Source organism: Trifolium pratense, linkage group LG6 (genome assembly GCF_020283565.1).
Source record: "Trifolium pratense cultivar HEN17-A07 linkage group LG6, ARS_RC_1.1, whole genome shotgun sequence".
NCBI classification, from domain to species: Eukaryota; Viridiplantae; Streptophyta; class Magnoliopsida; order Fabales; family Fabaceae; genus Trifolium; species Trifolium pratense.
In genome coordinates this window covers 9,009,589-9,030,266 of record NC_060064.1, presented here as the reverse complement: position 1 = coordinate 9,030,266, position 20,678 = coordinate 9,009,589, and the positions used below count along the sequence as shown (strand labels likewise).

Below are 20,678 nucleotides of genomic sequence, written 5' to 3'. Positions count from 1 at the left end.
AAGAGTAAAAATGTAGAAGTCCGTGGTCATTTTTTCTTTTGGGTCTTGTTAATGAGTGTCTCTGGGGTACTTTTTAAGCATTTCATTAAAAAGAATCTTTTTATTCAAAAAATTAAACACTCCAATTTCCAATGCGTTGACTTTACGCATTTCCATAAAAATTCTATAAAAAACTTACTATTTAAAGGTTTAAAGAGTGCCCCGGGACACTATTTAGCATTTGTCTTTTCTTTTTTAACTTCTATTTTTGTTTTCTACACGTTATAGAGTCGACCTCTTAATATTTATGCAAAATGTACGTAGTAAATAATCTGTTTAATCTCTACAATGTAAATATTGAATAAAATGGTACTCCCTCCGTCTCAAATTATAAGGGAAAATAAAAAAACAACACTTATTAAGAAAAAGTAAAACATGAGAATTTGAAGTATGTTTTTGTGGGTTTTTCCTTAGAATAAGTTGCATAGGAAGATGTAAAAATAACTTTTATTGGTTGTTGTTTATTGAGAAAATGAGAGAGAAGAAATTAAATGCAATTTGCATTTAATTTTATGAAAATAAGGAAAAAAACATTTTTGAAAATGATTTTTTCTCTTATAATTTGGAAAAAAAAAGGGTTTTTTTCCCTTATAATTTAGGACGGAGGGAGTATAAGATAGATTAACTTACGATAAAATTTTGTACAAAAAAAAAAATTACGAAAAAATTTAAGATATTGAACAAATGCTATGGATAAAAAATTATTTTGGTATTTTAGTCAATTTGTACCGAGGAAAAAAAATTCTCCCTTGATTTAGTAGGTGGCAAAATTTTTAATTTTTGTCAAATCTTTAACCCTGAATTTATCCAATACCAAGAATAATTTAAAAATTAAACACAATCCAGCTCAATAAAATGAGTTCTTATATTTTAACCGAATACATTACATATGAAAAAAGAGATAAGAATTTTGCAAGTTCTTTAAAAGATATTAATCAACGTTACCAATCGTTAGTTGGTTCAGTGATGATTGACGCTGAACTTGATAGAGAGGATCACAGTTCGATCCTTCACAACTGCAATCGACAGGGAGTTAAAACCACTTAATGCCAAAACTGTTTTCCAAATAAGATTAAACATGGTAAAAACAAAAAAAAAAAATTAGCCAAAATTAAATGTTACGATTGTATCCAAAAAAAAAAGTTAAATGTCACGACATGATATAAACTTTTTTAATTTCCTTCTATAAATGAGAAAAAAAGTGAGAAAAAAGGGAAAAGTTAAAATGAAAATTTGACTGTTGGTAAAGTGGCACACGTGTAGTGAGGTAAAGGTAAAGCGTGCGGGTTCTGTTGTAAGCATAGGGGCATGACGTTAGAGTGTGATTCCAATTTCATTTTCATTTTAATTTTAATTTTCATTTCATTTAGCATCGTTTCTTCTTTTTTCTTCTTTGTTCTGATCTATACCTCACTTCTCTTTCTTTCTTTGACCCAAACCTACACTGTCAAATTCACACCTCTTTCTTCTTCTTCTTCTTCCTTGCCGTTTTGTCCTCTTTCACTGTCGTTTCAATCTAGGTTTCGAAAATGAAGTCTTCGCTTAACAAGTTGAAGCGAATTGCACTTCACAAAACCGTTGGGAAAGACAAGAAGGAGTTTCAACCTTCCGTTAAGTTCGATGAGCTTGCTCTCGCTGCTAAGGTCCTCACGGCGTTACTATTTCTGACTTCACCGTCGATTTGCATTCATTTTTCGATTTATATTTATTTTATTTAATTCAATTTATTTAATGTATTATTAATTTCAGTAATCGATTTAACTTATTACGGATTATTTGCGTTTTGATCTGGAATTCATTAATCATATTCATACTTACTTTATTTATTTATTTATTTATTTAATTAATTAGTTTAATTAATTAGTTGATTAACTTTGATTGATTAATTATTGTTTATTTAATTTTTTTGACTTAGTAGTTGTGTGGTAAAATTGATTGATATGTGAGGGTTTTAGTTCTCGAGTTAAATGCGTGGAATAATGTGTTTCCCATGGAAAATTGGTATTCTAGGTGTTGGTTTTGTTGTGATTTCATCTTGAATTAGTGATCTTATAGTTGTAGTTAGAGTGTTAGAATGTGGAAATTTGAGTGTGTGATTGATACGAAATTGGTGGAGAATGTATGATAATCTGGTGTTCGATTGGTTCTATCTGGTTTACTAATTTTAGTGGCGATTATTATGGTTTTCCTTTTCGATTTCGCAGTATATGCAAGAGATGAGAGATTGCTATGATAGCCTGCTTGCTGCAGCTGCTGCCACTGAAAATAGTGCTTATGGTAAGATCTAATCTTGGACTTTCTGTTGATCACTCATATTGTTCCATTTTTCCTCACATATGATTTAGTTATTAGGTAGTAACCAGATCTTTATTTTTTTTCCTGTATGTTCCAAATATGTAAGTACAGGGAATTGGTTGTTTTCACGTTTAGTGGACACTCCAAACAGACATCCATATGGTAGCGAATTTTTTTTTGTTTCTTAGTAAACGTTGGTCTGGAATGTTTGTGCAGTTGATTCAACATCTACAAAAACACATCATTAGATGTGCACTATATATAACGACTTGAACAATTTATATTTCCAATAGTCATAGTCCATGATCAGCATGGTCTTCTGCATTACTGGCAAAGTCCAGCATTTCCGTCCATTACATATTTGGAAAACAGCCCATGATGCTTAACTTGTAATTTGTACTCCTGCTATGGCATGCTTTTTATTGTTATTGAAATTGTGTGTTGTGGTTTCCTTTGAAACGCAGATGGATAGTAGAATAAATGAATTTGAAAATATCAATATCTCTACTCTCTAGGGTATCCTTTTTCTGACTGCAATTATTATCTTTACTTGTCGTTAGACAGACATTTACAATTTGTTTAGCTAGGAATGATAACCACAAATCTTCATTGTTAGTTCATTCTATTGTCATATATAATAATAGTATAGTCAAAATTGCAAGTTTTTGTATATCATTGCACAATCCTATGATTTACAGTCGCCTCTCCGAGTGGAATTACAGAGAAGATCACAACATCGTGGGGTTGAGTGAGACCACTGATCAAGATGGTGATTGTGGATTGCTCAGTTTGAGTGTCTTGAAGAGGTCTTTTGGGTTGGATTTTGAGACCTGGTTGGGACGAGTTGGGATCCTGTCCATTTTTTGCTTTCTCCAATTTTTCCATTATTGAAGTTTTGGAAATATAAATGCAATGATGTGACATTTGGTGTGTCCAATTATTAAATATATATCCTAAAACTCTTCAAAACCATAGTAATGGAGAGGAATAATGGAGAAAACAAATGGAGAGGATCCTAACTCGGTTGCGACAAACTTTAGCTTTCCCATCATGCCCATTTCCCCAATTTTGGACACTCCTCTAAGTCTTGCAGCCTCTCTGCAGCCTGTCATTCACTCTTTTCTCTTTCAAGAACTGTGACCTCTTTAGTTGTGCCTCTGTCTCCTCCCTTCTCACTTTAAATGAGAGATTCTGTAATATTGAAGTATAGAATCTAATTTTTCAACTTATATGGGAAGCTACTACTTAAAATATTTCTGTAATATTGAAGTGTAGTTATTGTAAAACTATTTTACATATTTATTTTTCTGGAAGTGCTCGAAAAGCTTATTTGAACTGACTCTTTATGTAGTTAATATTCTTTTTCTTGTTTTTTTTCCTCATCATTTATTGCCTTGAAAAATTAAAGTCTCTAAGGTATCTTTATTGTAATGCATGTTCCAGAATTTTCAGAGTCGCTGCAAGAAATGGGTACCTGTCTACTGGAGAAAACTGCCTTAAATGATGATGTAGAGAGTGGTGAGTGGGTAAATGTTTCATAACTTCCATATCTAAATTACCTAGCTTTTATGCTAGTTGATTCAAATCATGTTTAGTTGTTGCTACAGTTGTTATGAACTGTATGCAGGTAAAGTTTTGGGGATGCTTGGAAATGTGCAGTTTGAACTTCAGAAACTTGTTGATAGCTACGTAAGTTTTTGTTGGGTGCAACCTTTTGATTTTCTTCTTGAAGTGCAGTTCATTTACAGAAACTTTTATGATGACTCTATCCCTTCTGTTCCACAGCGTTCTCATGTAGCACTGACAATAACCAGACCATCCGAGTCTCTTCTTAATGAACTAAGAACTGTTGAGGTATGTTTATGTACTTTTCTATCTGTCATATTTGTTTATTTAAAGTGCACACAATGGTTAATGCATATATGTATGCTCTCTTTGTATTTCACCTTTCCCTCATTTAATTTTTTTAGTATTTCAACTTTACTTATTCGTAGCTATTACTAAGTGTGTGTTTGGTTATGCGGCAGAGAGAATTGAGTTTGATAGAATTGATTGAGAGAATTATTTTTTTTTTGAATTAAAATTGGTTCTAATTAAAAGTGAGTTGAATGTAAATTGATTTATGCTTGGATGTATTCAACTAAAATTGATTCTTATTAATTTGTGTTACTTGGATAGTTGCATCAAAATTGATTTTAGATGTATAATTACCAAAATATTTTTTAATATATCAATCGTTACAATAAAACAGAGGCTTGTGAGAACTGGCAATAAAACCCTTAAAAATATTATAAGGGCAAATGAAGGAAATAGAAAAAGGTAATGTTTGTCTCAGACCAGTGGAACCCAAAAGCGATTGACATTGCCGCAAAAGCTTCAAAATCTAGCTTGAGATAGAATCGAGTCTGGACAACAGAATTGCTTTGTGTTAATGCCAACCAAACAACATTATAAGAAAAGCAACTCACGATTGAAGCTGAAACGCACGTTTAAGCCTTCTCAACGTATATCCAAACAATCACTAAATTACCGTTGCTAAAAAATGTGGTTTTCTATCATTAAATTACAACTTATATACAATTAACAAAAGCTAATGTCTCTGGACTCTTTGTAATGCATGAAATTTATAATGCCTCAGGGGAAAATGTTGCTAGGATGTGATCCTATTACATTATCAGTATGTATATTGTTGGTAATGTTCTGGTTGGTTATCTGTTGCCTCCATCTCTGGTTTAATGGGTATATACATCTGTGTATAATGTTAAAAATAGCTGTTTTGGTTTCTCGTAACACTGTATAATTTTCTATGCTGTTGTTTAATGAATACAATCCTGAATGAATCTCATGAGACTTATATCATATACCCTCCTCAAAGTGTTTACTTTTGAATTAATTGCAGTTTCAATTTTCCCCCTTATTTGAGATCATTGTGGGAAATTGATTGGCACTTTATGGTGCCAAGCCAGTGTCATATAATAGATGTATCCCTTAGTTAGTAGTGTGTGGAGGATTTATTAAGCTTTTCATGCAGTTGTAGTTAATCACTGGATGATTTAATAGGCATTGTGTGTAAGGAATTTTAGGGTTGATATTTACAATAATAGTGGAGATTGAAGTGGTACTGAGCAAGGTGTAGGATCAAAATTGAAGAACTTAAAGAATGGTGAAAGAAGAGGACAGTGGCAATTAGCAGTGGCACTTTCACTCTTACAGGATGTTGGGTAGAGCATATCCAGGAAGACAGATTTAAATATTGAACTATTTACCCAACAAATAAATAATCTTTGATATCTCTAATTTTAAGCTTGGCTTTCCAAACATAATAAAGTTGTCCTTACAAAGTCAAGTTTGAGAGATGAAAAACTATGTCCTCTTCGATGCCTTTTGGAATTATATAGATTGCCTTGCCTAGGACAGTGGTAAATAAATTTGAAAATGTATTGAGTTTGCTGCTTCATAGTTTTATGTTTTATAGAGTCAACTTTTTACTACATCTCACTTTCTTTCTATTAATCATGCAGGACATGAAGCGTCAGTGTGATGAAAAAAGGTCTATACTTATAAACTCGCTGTTAGTTTTCTGTGCCTTACTCTCATGTGAATATTTCCTGAATCTTCTGTATTGCTTTCAGAGAGGTTTATGAGTACATGGTTGCCCAACAAAAAGAGAAAGGAAAGTCAAAAAGTGGTAAGGGTGAAAATATCACTTTACAGCATTTGCAAGCTGCTCACGCTGAATATGAAGAGGAAGCAACACTCTGTGCTTTTCGGTTAAAATCCCTGAAACAAGGCCAGTCACGTAGTCTCCTAACACAAGCAGCTCGCCACCATGCTGCTCAGGTTTTGTTAAACTTTAGACCTTTCTCATTCAAATTTTTGAGATCCTTTTTGGGTAAGTCTTAATGTATCTCTTTTCATGTTGTTTTACTTTAAATATAGTTGAATTTCTTTCGGAAGGGACTTAAATCACTGGAGGCTGTTGAGCCACATGTTAGGATGGTTGCCGGGGTGCAGCATATTGATTACCAATTCAGTAGCCTTGAAGATGATGACGGTGAAGGTAGTTTTGAAGATGATGTGAATGAGTATGAGTATGAAGCCACTGAAGGCGGTGAGTTGAGTTTTAACTACAGATCAAACAAGGATTATATTGTCCCCACATCGCCAAACGCAGCAGAGGTAGAAATTTAATATTACTCATAATTGTATGGTTTTAATGCCTAGGTGCATATTGATTTTGTTTAATGCTTATTGCTTACCTTTTTAAAAGGAATATCACAGAAGCATTTTACTGTGGTTATCACAGAAGCATTTTACTGTGGTTATTTTAGACCTTTTTACATCTATAGATGCTATCACTTTGTCTTTCTTTAAAATCTGAGTTATTGTTTCACCTTGTTATCATCATTGCTTATATATTAGCAGGTGGAAGAATCAAGCCGTTCAAATGTTCGAGCTTCAACCACAGAAACTGCAGAGGTATTCTTTACCAATTTTGTTTATCCAATTTGAAACTCCTATTTAAATCTTAAATTATTGTGAAGTAAAATCCAGGTAAATAAGCTCCTCAACTCCCTTACTTAGGCCTACAATACAATGTTTCAAACCAAAATCTCTATATTTAGGACAGTTACTGAAATAATTCTTTTACACCTCTAATTAATGGATATTGGTCGCATTATAACAACGACTATGTAATTCTCATTCTTGCCTTGGTCTAATTGGTCATCAACTGAAAAAGTTTCTCTAATTTGACTTGGGTTATCCTCTAATACTTTTATTAATCTGCTTTCTGGCAGACAAGTTTAGATAAGAATCATGGAGATTTTAAAGTATCACATAGAGATCCACCAAGAGTCAGCAGCTATTCAGCTCCAATATTTGCGGAAAAGAAATTTGACCCAGCTGAAAAAGTAAGACAACTGTTGTCATCATCTGCAGCAAAGCCTAATGCTTATGTACTTCCTACACCTGTCAACATCAAAGAAACAAAAACTAGTTCTGCACCACGCTTAAGTGCAAGTGCATCTTCACATGATTTGTGGCATTCATCGCATTTGGAGGAAAAAAAGAATGGGAGAGATTTTGTTGATGGTAAATTGTCAGAACCAGCTATCCCTAGAGCTCACTCTATTCTCAAAGAAAGCAACAGTGATACATCTGCTCAGTTACCACGTCCGTCGACAGAGGGACAATCACATCCACAAGTTGATATTTTTAATGCTTTTGATACTAAGAAAATAAAAAGGCATGCTTTTTCAGGTCCATTGACTAATAAGCCATTGTCTGTAAAACCTGTCTCTGGGGGTTTTCCACGTCTGCCGATACCCCAGCCTTCCTCTCCAAAAGCATCTCCTGGTGCTTCGCCTCCCCTTGTTTCTTCACCTAGGATAAGTGAACTACACGAGCTTCCTAGACCCCCTGGTAACCAAACCAGCAAGGCAACTAAATCTTCTCGAATAGGTCACTCTGCTCCATTAGGATTAAGGAATCCAGAGCATCCTGCAATTAATAAATTTCCTCCAGTTGTATCAAGTTCAGCATCTCCACTTCCAACTCCACCCATCACTGTCTCTCGGAGTTTTTCTATACCCTCAAGTAGTCAGAGAGCTGTGGTATTGAATGTTAGTAATAAGTATTTGCATACTCACCAAATTCCAGAAAGGGTTGAGGAAGCTGCATCACCTCCACTGACACCTTTATCCCAGAGAGTATCAACTCTACCCGAACTAGCTTCTCACTCTAGTGAAATCCAAGGTAAAGTACTATTTCTTTATCTTAAATTTTGTATAAAATTTGACTTTCCGGAATTTAGCTACTTGTCTTCAAATATACTGAGTGCCAGAATCAACTTATGCTGTTAATGCATGTTGCCTTAGTTTGTTTCCATTATTCTGAGAAATATGGATTAGGATATGTCAGGGAACCTCTGAAGGCAAAATATCAGTTGTTAAAAATATATTATTTGATCATAAGTTTCATTAGAAAATAGTGGTTAGCAAGTCGCAACCCTTCATCAGTCAACTCATGTTTATAGCCTTAGTTGAATGTTGAAGAAAAAATTATGTTTCTTTCATGTATTTAGCGGTGCACCTTCCTCTGGACTTTTTTGTGAATCCTGCCAAATTGATGCATTGTATTTCTTCCACTCTATGGTTACAAACATTGTCAAAATACTTAGCGATGTTTCCAAAAGATGCTGTTAATAGCTTCCTTTGGTATTATTCACACAATTGAATATGACTTGTTAAATAGCTTGAATTCTCACTGTGCTCTCTAGATTCAGTTAAACATGAATCTCATAAGTGACACAATGAAATTGCAGAATCTATATATACATTTTAAAATAGTAGTAAAACATTGGTGAAAGGATCCAAGTTGGTTATCACGATTTTATTGCCATTCTTGGGAAATAATTGCATTGGAATATCATAGTGCTTGATGTTTTCAACTGTCTCATTCTGTAAATCGATAATGAGAACTGTTTCAAAATTATGTTGCAGTTGTCGTCCATTTTCATATAGATAAGGTTCTTTATGATTACTCCTTCATATCTGGAATGTTTACGTAATTGAGGAGCATGGCTTCCATTTTGAATTCAAATGTTTGCTTTGACAGTCATGTAATCTAGCATAATTTATGTTTAGCATCAACATTTTTCTTCATGTTGGTGAGAAACTTGAGTATGAGGTTTTTCAGTGGATGCAGGTGGGAGCTAAATCTCATGCACAATGCTGAGTTCTGGTGAATGATATGAAGTATTTGCATTCTATGCTCGTCCAAGCTAAAAATCACTGGCATGGAATTCTACGGTTTTGCCCAACAGAAGGTTCTCGGAAGAAGTATATGTAAATATGCTATGTATGGTTTAGCTTCTCATCTCAATTTGTATCTATTATTTTTACTATAATAACTAGTGTTGATGGGAACTAAACTCTACATGATTGTGTCTTTATGTGTTGTGTATATATTCCGGATGAAAAATTTTGTTCACATCCCCAAGTAAAACCAACTTAAACCCTTCAACCTTTTGAGGATGAAAGTAAATCTAGAAACAGATACCCCTCCCCCCTCCCCCCTCCCGAATTCCTAGCTTCTCTTGCCTTTGGCCAGACAATGAACAGCAGATAGCACTTGAATTTTCCCATTGATGAACTCATTAGCCCTTGATGTGGGTACTTTTGTATTTTTATTATTAGAGAAACTCCTAACAGTGAAAGGTTGTTTCTACAAACTTTATCCATTCCCCTTGTACTGTTTCTCAGCAATTTGATGTATTTTGTTTCATCTTTGAACTATATTGTTTGGTGGATACATGTGAGCCACGTATACTGGAAGGTGTGCACCTGCAAAGTCATTTTATGCCTAAGTTAGGTGTACGATGATGACTATGCTTGAACAGTGCACGTATCTTTGGGAAGTGATGATCCTTCCATTTATGCTATTGCTAACATCTGTCTGACATTGTAGGTATGGGTGAAAAATTGGTCATGTCAACTGATAGAGATTTATGGCCTTAGCCTATGCCAGATTTAAGTCATATCATACTTCTTTTAATCTTTTATAAAGTGAGCTTTTTTTTTCCCATTATTATTATTAAAAATAAGCTCCATCCTGTATTTAAATATTGAGATGGAGAAAAAACACCGTTTATCCATTCAGATTTAAACATGGTTAAGATTTTTTTTTCAGAAGTTTATTTAGTTAAAAAGATAAGCATACCCTGTGAAGTTAGCTCAGTTGGTAAGGACATCGCACTATATGTGCAGGAGCTCGGGTTCGAATTCGGGACACTCCACTTATACATTTATATGCTAAACTTGAGATCAAACAAGTATAAATTACTATATTTATACTTGTTTGGTCTCAGGTTTATATTGTTATGGCATGTGTTGCTCTATCTACCGACCCTAAATCTATAGTTCTCACTTAAACATTTTGGGCCTACCATATATCATCTAATCCTGTGTTATCATATCCCTTCCCCATTTGATAAGTTTACAATTACGTGTATAAAATATTGTTACACCGTTTAAATTGGGTCTACTGGATGGATATTGTTTAAATCCTAGTTATATCAAATCATGACCAGCAACAATATACTATTATACTAGTATGTTACCATTGAAACTTATTTAACCAAAAATAAATGCATGCAGCAGAAGAAAACGACAACTCAAACACGGCATTATAGTCCAATTCTGTTAACAAAACCGTGAAATTGTCTCATCTCAATCTCATCATGTACATATTTTAGACTGCAATTTGGGTCATACCGGTTTAACCTACATTTTTTTATAATCTTCAAAGGACAGTTTCTGCTTCTAAATTCTAATATATATATATATATATATATATATATATATATTTGTACTGTACAACTAATAAAAATGTCAATCTCTTAACTAACCAGTCAAAAAGAAATAAATTCAAACCCTTGAATTACAAATTCAAAATCGACCCTTGAATAAACAATAAACTCACATTAGAATGTGAAAATTTTCAAATTTTAAAAAACAAATACTACCTTTTCCACCATTTATCTTTATCATGATGGAACCCAATTGCAAAAAATAAAAAACTAAAAAAAGGCAACAGAATGTATCAGTGAAAAGAAAAGATAAGCATAAAAGAATAGACAAAATGTACTATACATGATGGTGAGTGACAGAGAGATAAGGAAAAAAAGTCTCTTCAAATGATTTAATTACATAATATTATTAAATTTTTGTAATTAGTGTTTTCTAATTACTGTACATAATTACTAGTACATCAAAATATTGATGGCAAAGCAAGTGGGGGTGTGTGTGTGCGGTGGGAATGATGAGGTTAAGGCTAAAATTTGTGTGTAATTTTTTTTGGTTTATGTATAAACAAACATAAACATTGGACAGATGTAAATGTTATTGTGGGCACACAGATACATACACAAACACATGCCTCATTCTTCAACTTCACAATCACACACCAATTCCATTGATAAACACCTAACCCACCATCCCTTATCTCATCTTCATTTTCACCTTCTGCAATTTCAACAACCCAAATCAAAAAAATTGATTTTTCAAACACCCTTTTGCTTACTTTTTATTTTTTCTTTATTGGGTTGTTATTTATTTGATCTCAAAGTTCAATTGCAGAAGGGTTATTTATTTATATGGTTTTTCTTCTGGATTCTTCTGGTTCTAGCCTCCTTTGGTGCGTTTTATTGTTGCTAACTCGATCATCTTAATTTTTATTATTGTATTTGGTTTGATTTTTCTTTCGTTTTGTTGATTTTTGTTCTTTTGGGGTTTATGGGATCATCGCAAAACTTTTTTTTTTTTTTTTAAATTTTATTTATAATTAGTTTTTATTTTTTTGGGTTATGAGTTTTTGTTGTTCTGCTTAAGGAGGGTTTAAAAAAAAAAAAAACACCGTTGCTTGTAGTAGATGACAACTCAAAAGCATGAGGGGTTACCATTTTCTTTTGATCAACGTTTTCCTTTTCTTTCTTCATGTTGGTTGTGTCAAAAGAAACCTTGTGTTTAATGGCATTTATTATTATTCTTACTTAATCTTCACAAGTTGCTCTTAAGCTAGATCATTATTTCAACTTTACTTTTCAATTTTTTTTTTTTTTCTCTTTTAGGTATTTGCTTGATGTATGTTATTTTCATCGCTCCACATTTCCTTCAATTTTATTGTTGATTGCTTTCAATTATGTTCGAATTATGAACTTTTGTTTCTTGAAAATATGTATTGTAAATATGATTTATTAGGAAGTGTTGAATTTGAGGAAAGTGTGAGCTATGTATCTGTTTTGATGTGCTTTTTCTTCTAGATTTGTGAACTCAGATTACTGATGTGTTTATTCAATTGTTGTTTCACTCGTAGGCCATGAATTGGTAATTCGCTATGGATTGTTTGGGCTTCATCTGCTGCCGATATGGAGATCGTGAGATTTGTTCCGTTTGCAGTTCTTGGATATATATCATCATGCCCTGCAAAAGAAATGATGATTGCAATATCTCAAACATGGACTTCTCTGCTATAAATACATAGCATAGTATGAAATTCTTATAGGTTTAGAATTACTTGATTGGTATGATAGCATTCCAATTGTAGTTGTTAATAGGTAGCATGAATAGTTGAAGAGTGAACCTGGTAGGATTGTAGTTGTTAGTTGATGTAGTGCGTTTTAGCGTGATAGTCTGGTAAACTGGCATGCGGTGAAATGAACATTTAAGACCTTGGCGAAGGATCACATTGATAATTTCAAGCAAGTTTTTCATCTTTTTAGCAATAGACCAAGTTCAGGATTTAGTGACTTAAATATTAAGGATGGGTTTGCCACAAATACCCTCAAGTGAAGCTGCTGAAAAGGTTCAGCTTTTGGGGGTAGCTTCAAATAGCTCGCCTCAGTTTTCGGATGCAAGCCCCACTTCTATAAGCAGCATGAATAGTGTAAACACTCACGGGTATACTGCGTGTACCCTTGGATCCTCATTTGATGATTTTCCCAAGAATGCCTCATTGGAAATGTCAAATGTTTCTGATAACACATTTTATAGAGGAGCCATGGAAGTCACTTCCAATGTCCACAGTTTAAAGATTGGTTCGTCTGATAGAAATACTCTTTCTGCTTCAAAAAGTGAACGAAGGGTTCAAACTCCTGCTTCCAGGGTTGTTGGTTTTGAAGCAGGCAGAACAAGTTCTTTAATTGATGGAATCGCTGAAGTTCCAGCCAATGACGCTGAAACTGCCACTTCATTGGTCAGGAAACGACTTTTATCTCCACTAAGCAGTATGCTCTCCCCGAGTCATTTCAAAGGCGATTCTCTTGACATAGGAAGCAGAAATAATGAGGCTTTTTCCCTCGTTAAGAATGAAGATATCAGAAAGTCCACTGCACAAGATAATAAGAAGGCAAATATTGGATGTAAAAGCAGTTATACAATGCCTTCTTGGTCCTTAACAAATTGCTTTGAGCAGAAAAACATACAACAAAGTAGAGAATCCCTTTTTCAAACTGATGGTCCTTTGCTAGAAAATAGAGGCTTCATATCCCAGGGTAGTTCACCAACTCTTAGAATTGAACACCTAAGAGAATCAAGTATCTTGGTTAGACCTCAAAGTGGCATAATAGCTGTATCTCCTGTGAGCTCTCCTCTTTCGTTGTCACCTCTTGGTCCTAGATTTTCCGAAAGAATGAAAACTGCTGCAAGATGCAGGAGTGTCACCGAAGAGATAAAGAATTGCAATATAACTTTAAGGAGTGAAGAAGAACCACTAGACAATTCTAGTTCATACCTTTTGTTAAATAATAAAGACGATGATTTAGAAATTTCACATACATCTTTTGAGGATGTTGAATTCTCGTTTAAAGAATTTTGTCCATCTTCTCTGGATGAAATTTCTTGCATGAATTGGCCAGTTTCTCAAGAATCAGCTCCCATCTCTAACTCCATGAGGTTCACTAGAAGTTTGAGTGGACTTTCAGTCAGGAGGTCTTTGGTTGGTTCATTTGAGGAGTCTCTTTTATCTGGCCGGTTCATCTCCGGAAACCATAGTAAGGTTTGTATATAAGCCAAAAAGTAATTACTGTACTGTATGTTCTTGTGTATGATTCTATACTTAGGTTGACTGAATTTTTTTAACAGAAACTGACCGACGGTTACTTGTTACTATTCTGTTGTATCTGTAGAAACTCGATGGTTTTCTGGCTGTGTTAAGTATTTCTGGGGGAAACTTCTCTCCTAAATCACAGAAGCTTCCATTTTCTGTTACTAGTGTGGATGGAGATTCCTATCTATTGTATTATGCATCCATAGATCTTGCGGGAAATTCTTCATCAAACAAGTTTAGAGGCCAACTTCTGAAACGAGGGTCTAGAAATGATGATTCACAAAGTGTCAAAAGCCGTTTCCGTATACCAATGAAAGGAAGAATTCAGCTGGTACTGATATACTTGTTTCACTTTTCAATTTTTGCCCTTGTATCTGAATGTCTTCAAACAAACCTAAGTAACAAGTTAGAGCCTTTGTCGTATATCTGTATGGATAAACATTACACATAACATTACACTGAGTAACAAGTGTATTGTCCTTATATATTTTTCGGTGACAAGAATTATTTTGATTTCCGGTGCCAAGAGAATGGACTTTTCAGTAGGTCAGTTGATAAGAATGCACTGCTTGCTTTCATTTCCTTATATAAATGTATATATATGTATGCATATCATCATTGTACTATGTTTAGTGAGAATTTTTTGGAGGGAAGAGAAGGAAAATGTTTGATGTAGATTAGGCTTCAATGTGTACTCTCAGTACATTCCCTTCTTTACTCGCCAAATCCATTCTTCCAAACATATATGGTGCTTCAATAATTCTTGATCTTATCTTGTAGTCTGTTTTACATATTCAACTCTTGAATTTCCATTTCCATGATATTTATAAAGATTGACATCTTTTGTGCAAGAGTTCCTTACTCTTTCCTTTGGTTGCTCTCTGCAGGTGCTAAGCAATCCAGAAAAGACTCCTCTTCACACTTTCTTTTGCAACTATGATTTGAGTGACATGCCATCTGGTACCAAAGTAAGATATTGCAGTCCGGATGAATCTGACTCAATTGACATGGACATTGTTTTAATTCAGAATGCCATAAGGAAATTAATCCATATAAGTTATACCTGTTACAAAGTCTTAAGTAACATTAAATAAGACTCAAATGAATTATTGAAACACAACCAAATGGAAATCATGTTGTAAAAAACAAAACACTAAAAAGACATAAGTTACATAACAGAACATAATAAAACTATCTTTCACCACAAAAGAAATATGAGACTACAATGACAAGGGTGTGTTCTGCTCTATTTCCTTTGTTGGTGAGAGGCTGGTTGTAAGGCCTCATTTCCTTCTAAGGAAATTGACTTATGCAGGTTTGATTTACAGAATAAATACTAAAATATGCATAATTAATAAATAGATGGGAATATTCTTAGCAAAACATTTATTCACTTATAATTATTTATTACTGTCAGGATCAGAAAGATGCTAATTTCCAGGTTCTTTTTACTTTGGCTTCTCTTATGAGTGTTAATGAGGATCTGGTAATAATGAAGCAAAGCTTGCAACTTAGAGGTGCATAGCATGTACTGCCACATCCAATGGCTTATAGGTACATAGCATGTACTGCAACTTAGAGTTGCTTAGGTGTTTGTCATGTACTGTAAATAATATAAAAATGTAGGAATATACTAATTTTTAGCAGTACGGGGATACCTTGAAAAGGAATGTTCAGGGGTTATGAAAATTCAAGTTCTACTTTTTAGCTGGGGACATTGATACATGTTTGTGGTTCACAACTTATTATGGTTCTTTTTTTTCTTTCAAATAGATACTCATGTCACATATTTTAAAAAATTTCTAAACTAAATTAATGATATAAGATCACATTAGATTTGTTGAGAGTAAATGTCCATTTTTGTCCTCCAAAGTAGTGATCCTCGGTTTATCAATGTTAGAACATCTAAAAATTATCTAACCACATCATTATTTTATTTATCATAAAATGTTAGAGTATCTTAGATTATCTTTTACAATGTTAGATTTTCTTTGTTTAATTAAGACCACTAGTCTAGTATAAATATAAATAGGCATTGGTGTTTTATCGTGTGTAACATCTTTCACATCATGTCAATATTTTATTATGGTTAGTATTTATTTTTCTACCTCTTTTTTGATGAAAAATTGATATTTATCTACCTCTATACCTAAAGGACTAACCTCTATAACATTACATTATCATGTTATCAGAGTGGTAACATTTTCTGTGGGTTATCTTATCACTATTTTGCTATCGAATTTTGCCATCAATTTCTGTAGAATGTGAAACTTTACTGCGATGAGCCGATGACATGATTATTTCCACAATTATTTTCTTCTGATAGCTCTTTTCAGATTTTGGCCACCTTTTCTCTTAGGTTTTGTTTTGACATTGGATTTTTCTGTCTGCTGCTTCACAACCTGTCTTAGATCAGTTGGTTGCACTATTTATTTCTCCTTCCAACAGTCTGTAGCCTTTTAAAGCCCCGTCAGCATTTGACCGAGATCCTTGATACAGTTTGACATTGGTGGTTTGAAATATTGTTTGGTCGTTCATTATCACAGTGTAGTTTGGCCTTGGTTGTCTCAGATGTAGATTGACCTCTGCTTTTGATTTAGATACAGCTTAGTCTCCCAATTGCAATCTGGATATGACCCTTATCCCATGTGCGATCTGCCTTGGTTCTTATCTCAAACCTATGTTGAAACTCCCATATTGGATGTGATATCCCTAAAAAGTGAGAGAGAGACATCCCTCACCTTACAAATTGTTTTGTACAGTAGAGTTGTGTTTAGCCCAAACTTTAAGATGGTATTAGAGCCTATCATATATCTGTTGGGCTACCTTCTATCGGGTCACTTGGGTCACATGTTTAGGCCTGGGGATGTGTAGAGAGGAGAGTCTAATTGGATGTAATATCGCCTAAACAAATGATAACAAATGAAATGAGATGCATTCTTCACCTTACAAGCCAGTTTTGTAGGGTTGAGTTTGGTCGTTCAATGATAATGAAGTAGTCTGTCATTTTCAGGACTAATTTGATGGCTTAAACTTGACATTGATTCGACATGTTTATAAATAGAACACCTACTCAATACCTCTTAAATCTCTGGAAAATTGACATGGAAGTTTACTCTTTTTTTCAGTTATGTTGTGTAAAACAAAAATGGCTTCGGAATTACTGGTTTCAACCTAGAATTTTAGCTAGGATGAAAACTAGGATTATAGATCTTCACTGATGTTCTAAACAATTTTAACATTGCCTATGATGAATACCACATTTAACGCACGATGCAGTGTAGTTATCCTTGTGGACTAGATGCGTTTGGAACCAAGTTCATTTATCTCCTTTTTCACTTTCAAACTTACATATACGAATGTTTCCATATTATGTATGCTCTTGTTATGTTTTAAAATCATATTGCATTTACTTGGTTGTTTATCAGTTTCTAATTTCTTGTTTATAACTGAGCAGACATTCTTGCGCCAGAAAATCACTCTTGAGTCTTCTAGCTCAACTTCTCCTCAGTTGAAAAACAGTTCATCCGGTTTGGGCAGTGGAAATGAGAAGGGGATTCCACTAGTGCAAAAGAATCAGGACATCCCGTGTAGTGGGGAAGTAATGCACTCAGATGCAGTTGATGTTGAAAGTAAAACAAAATCTGAAAATCAAAGAAACATACTAAACAAAGAGGATTCTTTCAAGAAATCTCCGGACATGAAAATACTGGGAGTACCTTCCTCAGTAAAGCTTGATCATGGAAGTTTAACAGATGAATGTGAGAAGACCGAAAGAAAGGAGTCCTGGGAGAAAACATGTGATGAATCAGGGAAGTCGTTAAATTCTAGTAGTGCTGGCCCACTTCGTTATGCTCTACACCTTCGCTTTATCTGCCCTTCTCCTAAGAAGTGCAGTAAATCAGTTAAAAAAAGCAGTTTTAGTTTTCCAGAAAAAGCAGGATTGGACAATGAAGGAGAACGGAGATTCTACTTGTGTAATGATTTAAAGGTTGTGTTCCCTCAGCGTCATTCAGATGCTGACGAGGGAAAGGTATGTATATGCTTATATTGTGGCTTTGCCAATTATTGCATATTTTTCTTTGTCATGCTAAAGATATCAAAAGCAATATGGCTTCACTCTTCATATGTGGAAAACTATTAATTTACTTCGTCCTGTTACGTTTTGGTTTATTTTTCTCTTTAAGTTTGACATTTTCTCCATGATAAACTGTTTGTTTTGGATTTCAGTGGAAGCAAACTAGAAAAAGCGTTTCCTAATGCACTTTCTACCCAAGTTTTCTTGCTTCCTCTGAAATCTCATTTGATGCTTCTCAAGCTAAAACAAACCTTCTGCTACCTAAGGAGTATAAATGTGTGATCATTCCCATCCTCATTTTTCTTTGGTGCATGTTTGCATAGGACCAAAAACTGTACTTTTTATTGTAGTATTCAAGAGCATGAACACTTTAGTATGATGGATAAGGCAAGGTTGACCAGACATTATACCTGTTCTGGTATTGAAGAGTCTAGGAGATAGAGGCATTAGTTGGCTCATAGATTTTAATGAGATTATGAATTCAAATAAAATGTCAGACGAATGGAGGACAAATAATTTAATTCTAATATATAAGAACACAAGAGAGATATACAGAATTGCGCAAATTATAGGAGAATTAAACTTATGAGCTATACTAAAAAACTATGGGAAAGGGTGATTGAGAATAAACTAAGCAAAAAACCAAAATGATTGAAAACAATTTGATTTTATGCTACTTGCTACAACAAGTGATGGAGCAATATTAGAGGGATAAAAAATACTTGCGCATGACTTACATTGATTTGGAGAAGTCATGTGATAGGGTCCCGTCGTAGGTTTGTGTTAAGCTCCAGAAAAGAAAGGTTATTGGATTGCCTTTATTTGAGCTATTAAGGATATTTATGATCATAGTATGAGGGTCCACAATTTGTGTGAGAATGCATGGTGAAGCCACACATTCTTAGAAGATGTACTTACCGATCATATTTAAAGTTGGCATTGGATACTTTTGTAGAAAATGTAGTCCTACTTGAAGAGTCTTGAGATAGGAAATAAATGGAAAGTTAGAGACTAGGAGACAAACTCTACAAGTATATGTCTTCCATTTGAGTAGAAGTAAGACGGGGTATATGGAGTGTAACTGTAACAAAAGGCAAAGAACCTCTAGCATAGAGGTGTAAGTTGAAGAGCATACCATGCCACAAGTCCCACTGTTCAAACATTTTGGGTCTACTGTGCAAAACCGTAGATAAATAGTGAAAGATGCAAACCCGTTGATTCGAGCTGGGTGGTTGAAATTGAAACGAAGGCAGGTCTCGGGTGTTGCTGTGATAAAAAGCCAACACAAGAATAAAATCGGTGCAGCAGAGATAAGAATGTTGCGATGGATGAGTGAAAATATTAGGTAGGGTAGGATTATGATTGATAGCAGTAGAGAGAGTCGGGGTAACATCTATTCTATAAAAGATGGTTGAATCTCGACTTAGGTGGTTTGCGCATGTACGGAGGCCATAGTATAGAGAGTAGATTAAATGGAGAGCAGCTCTATTGCTAGAGGCAGAGGAAAGCCGAGGAACTATAAGAAAGACTAAGAGGTCAATGATTTGCATAAAAATATGATTTATTGTATAACATTGGTAGTTCAGATATGATTTATTGTATACACATGGGCTATATTGACATGAATTTCATATTTTAGGGACTAATTTCAGATAAATGAAATATTACTGGTTCTAAAACCAAAGAATGATGACCAGAAACAAAAACCTCTATGCTCTTATAGCAATGTTGGATCAAAATGTATATCTCTCTCTTTAATATAGAACAAAATGTTGCATATAGGCTCTGATTCCTGCAGGTGCAGGACATGATAAGATAATTGATCTCTTGTTTTGTGTCTATTGTGTGCATTTTTGGTCTGCCTGTAGTGTCTCACAAGGTTTGTTGTGGTCTGTTTGGCAGATGAATGTGGAATACCATTTCCCTGAAGATCCAAGATACTTCGACCTCAACTGAAAATTGTAGTTTACATCCTCCTCTTCCTCAAAAGCATGCTGCTTTTGCTGACCCTCTTGTACATAGTTTACATGCTGCTGGCCTTTACTTGAGGCCATTGTCCTTCAAAAATAGCACTGACCCTCTTCCTCTTGTAAATACTTCAACAATGTCAATAATTTAATGGGTTAACTATTGTCAATTGCTTAAATAATTTTTCACTTAACATGAAAAGTGATGTTGGAATGTTTTGTGGAACTTGATAATTGCATCCCTCAAATTATTTTCTAAGGGGTACTATCATTTTAAAAGATTATATAGCATACAAATACCATTTATATTTTAAAAGAAGGTCCTACTAACATGTGTTCTTAGAGCACTTATTAAAAAAGAAATAGAAACTTTGGCTTGAAAATAACAATTTTAAAATTTTTCAAAAAATTGAATATCAATGTTTTTATATTTGATTCATAAACAAGTCCTAGCATTTGCCTTAAAATTATAATGAATGTAAACCCAAGTAACTGAGCAGTGTTATTTAATCTTTGATGACTGAGCGATAATATGTTTAATATAATAAATGTCACATTTTATTGAATTTGTTATTTTTAATTAAATTTAAATAATTATCTATAATATAAATGAAATATATAGTTTTTTTTTCCGACAAAAAACAACTTATATCATTTCTTTATTATTCAATAAAGGTAAGAGGTAACAAATC

General features: G+C 33.9%; 2 protein-coding genes across 6 annotated transcripts; both read left to right on the top strand.

Moving 5' to 3' along the window:
• The first annotated feature begins 1,289 nt into the window (after positions 1–1,289).
• On the top strand, positions 1,290–9,629 carry LOC123890481 (uncharacterized protein At2g33490-like). Of its 5 annotated transcripts, none has more exons than XM_045940092.1 (11): positions 1,290–1,682; positions 2,244–2,316; positions 3,778–3,852; positions 3,962–4,023; positions 4,120–4,188; positions 5,856–5,884; positions 5,967–6,174; positions 6,274–6,513; positions 6,760–6,813; positions 7,134–8,091; positions 9,034–9,629. In XM_045940092.1, the coding sequence occupies exons 1-11, from the start codon at positions 1,569–1,571 to the stop codon at positions 9,051–9,053; spliced, it is 1,902 nt and encodes a 633-aa protein (XP_045796048.1). In that variant the 5' UTR covers positions 1,290–1,568; the 3' UTR covers positions 9,054–9,629. The 5 variants fall into 5 exon arrangements, with proteins under 5 accessions (XP_045796048.1, XP_045796050.1, XP_045796049.1 ...); XM_045940094.1 differs by having other exon boundaries at positions 1,361–1,682; positions 9,043–9,629; XM_045940093.1 differs by having other exon boundaries at positions 1,361–1,682; positions 6,757–6,813; positions 9,043–9,629.
• Positions 9,630–11,070: 1,441 nt separating this feature from the next.
• On the top strand, positions 11,071–20,165 carry LOC123890480. The gene is made up of 6 exons (XM_045940089.1): positions 11,071–11,532; positions 12,211–13,890; positions 14,021–14,272; positions 14,829–14,909; positions 17,399–17,974; positions 19,922–20,165. Exons 2-6 carry the CDS (start codon positions 12,658–12,660, stop codon positions 19,973–19,975), a joined length of 2,196 nt encoding a protein of 731 aa, XP_045796045.1. The 5' UTR covers positions 11,071–11,532; positions 12,211–12,657; the 3' UTR covers positions 19,976–20,165.
• The last annotated feature ends 513 nt before the right edge of the window (positions 20,166–20,678 follow it).

Coding starts and splice junctions, on each gene's coding strand:
- LOC123890481 (XM_045940090.1), top strand. CDS start 1,569: ATGAAGTCTTCGCTTAACAAGTTGAAGCGAATTGCACTTCACAAAACC. Junction 4,189..5,855: donor ATGAACTAAGAACTGTTGAG/GTATGTTTATGT, acceptor TTAATCATGCAG/GACATGAAGCGTCAGTGTGA. Junction 6,175..6,273: donor CTCGCCACCATGCTGCTCAG/GTTTTGTTAAAC, acceptor CTTTAAATATAG/TTGAATTTCTTTCGGAAGGG.
- LOC123890480 (XM_045940089.1), top strand. CDS start 12,658: ATGGGTTTGCCACAAATACCCTCAAGTGAAGCTGCTGAAAAGGTTCAG. Junction 13,891..14,020: donor TCTCCGGAAACCATAGTAAG/GTTTGTATATAA, acceptor TTGTATCTGTAG/AAACTCGATGGTTTTCTGGC. Junction 17,975..19,921: donor CAGATGCTGACGAGGGAAAG/GTATGTATATGC, acceptor TCTGTTTGGCAG/ATGAATGTGGAATACCATTT.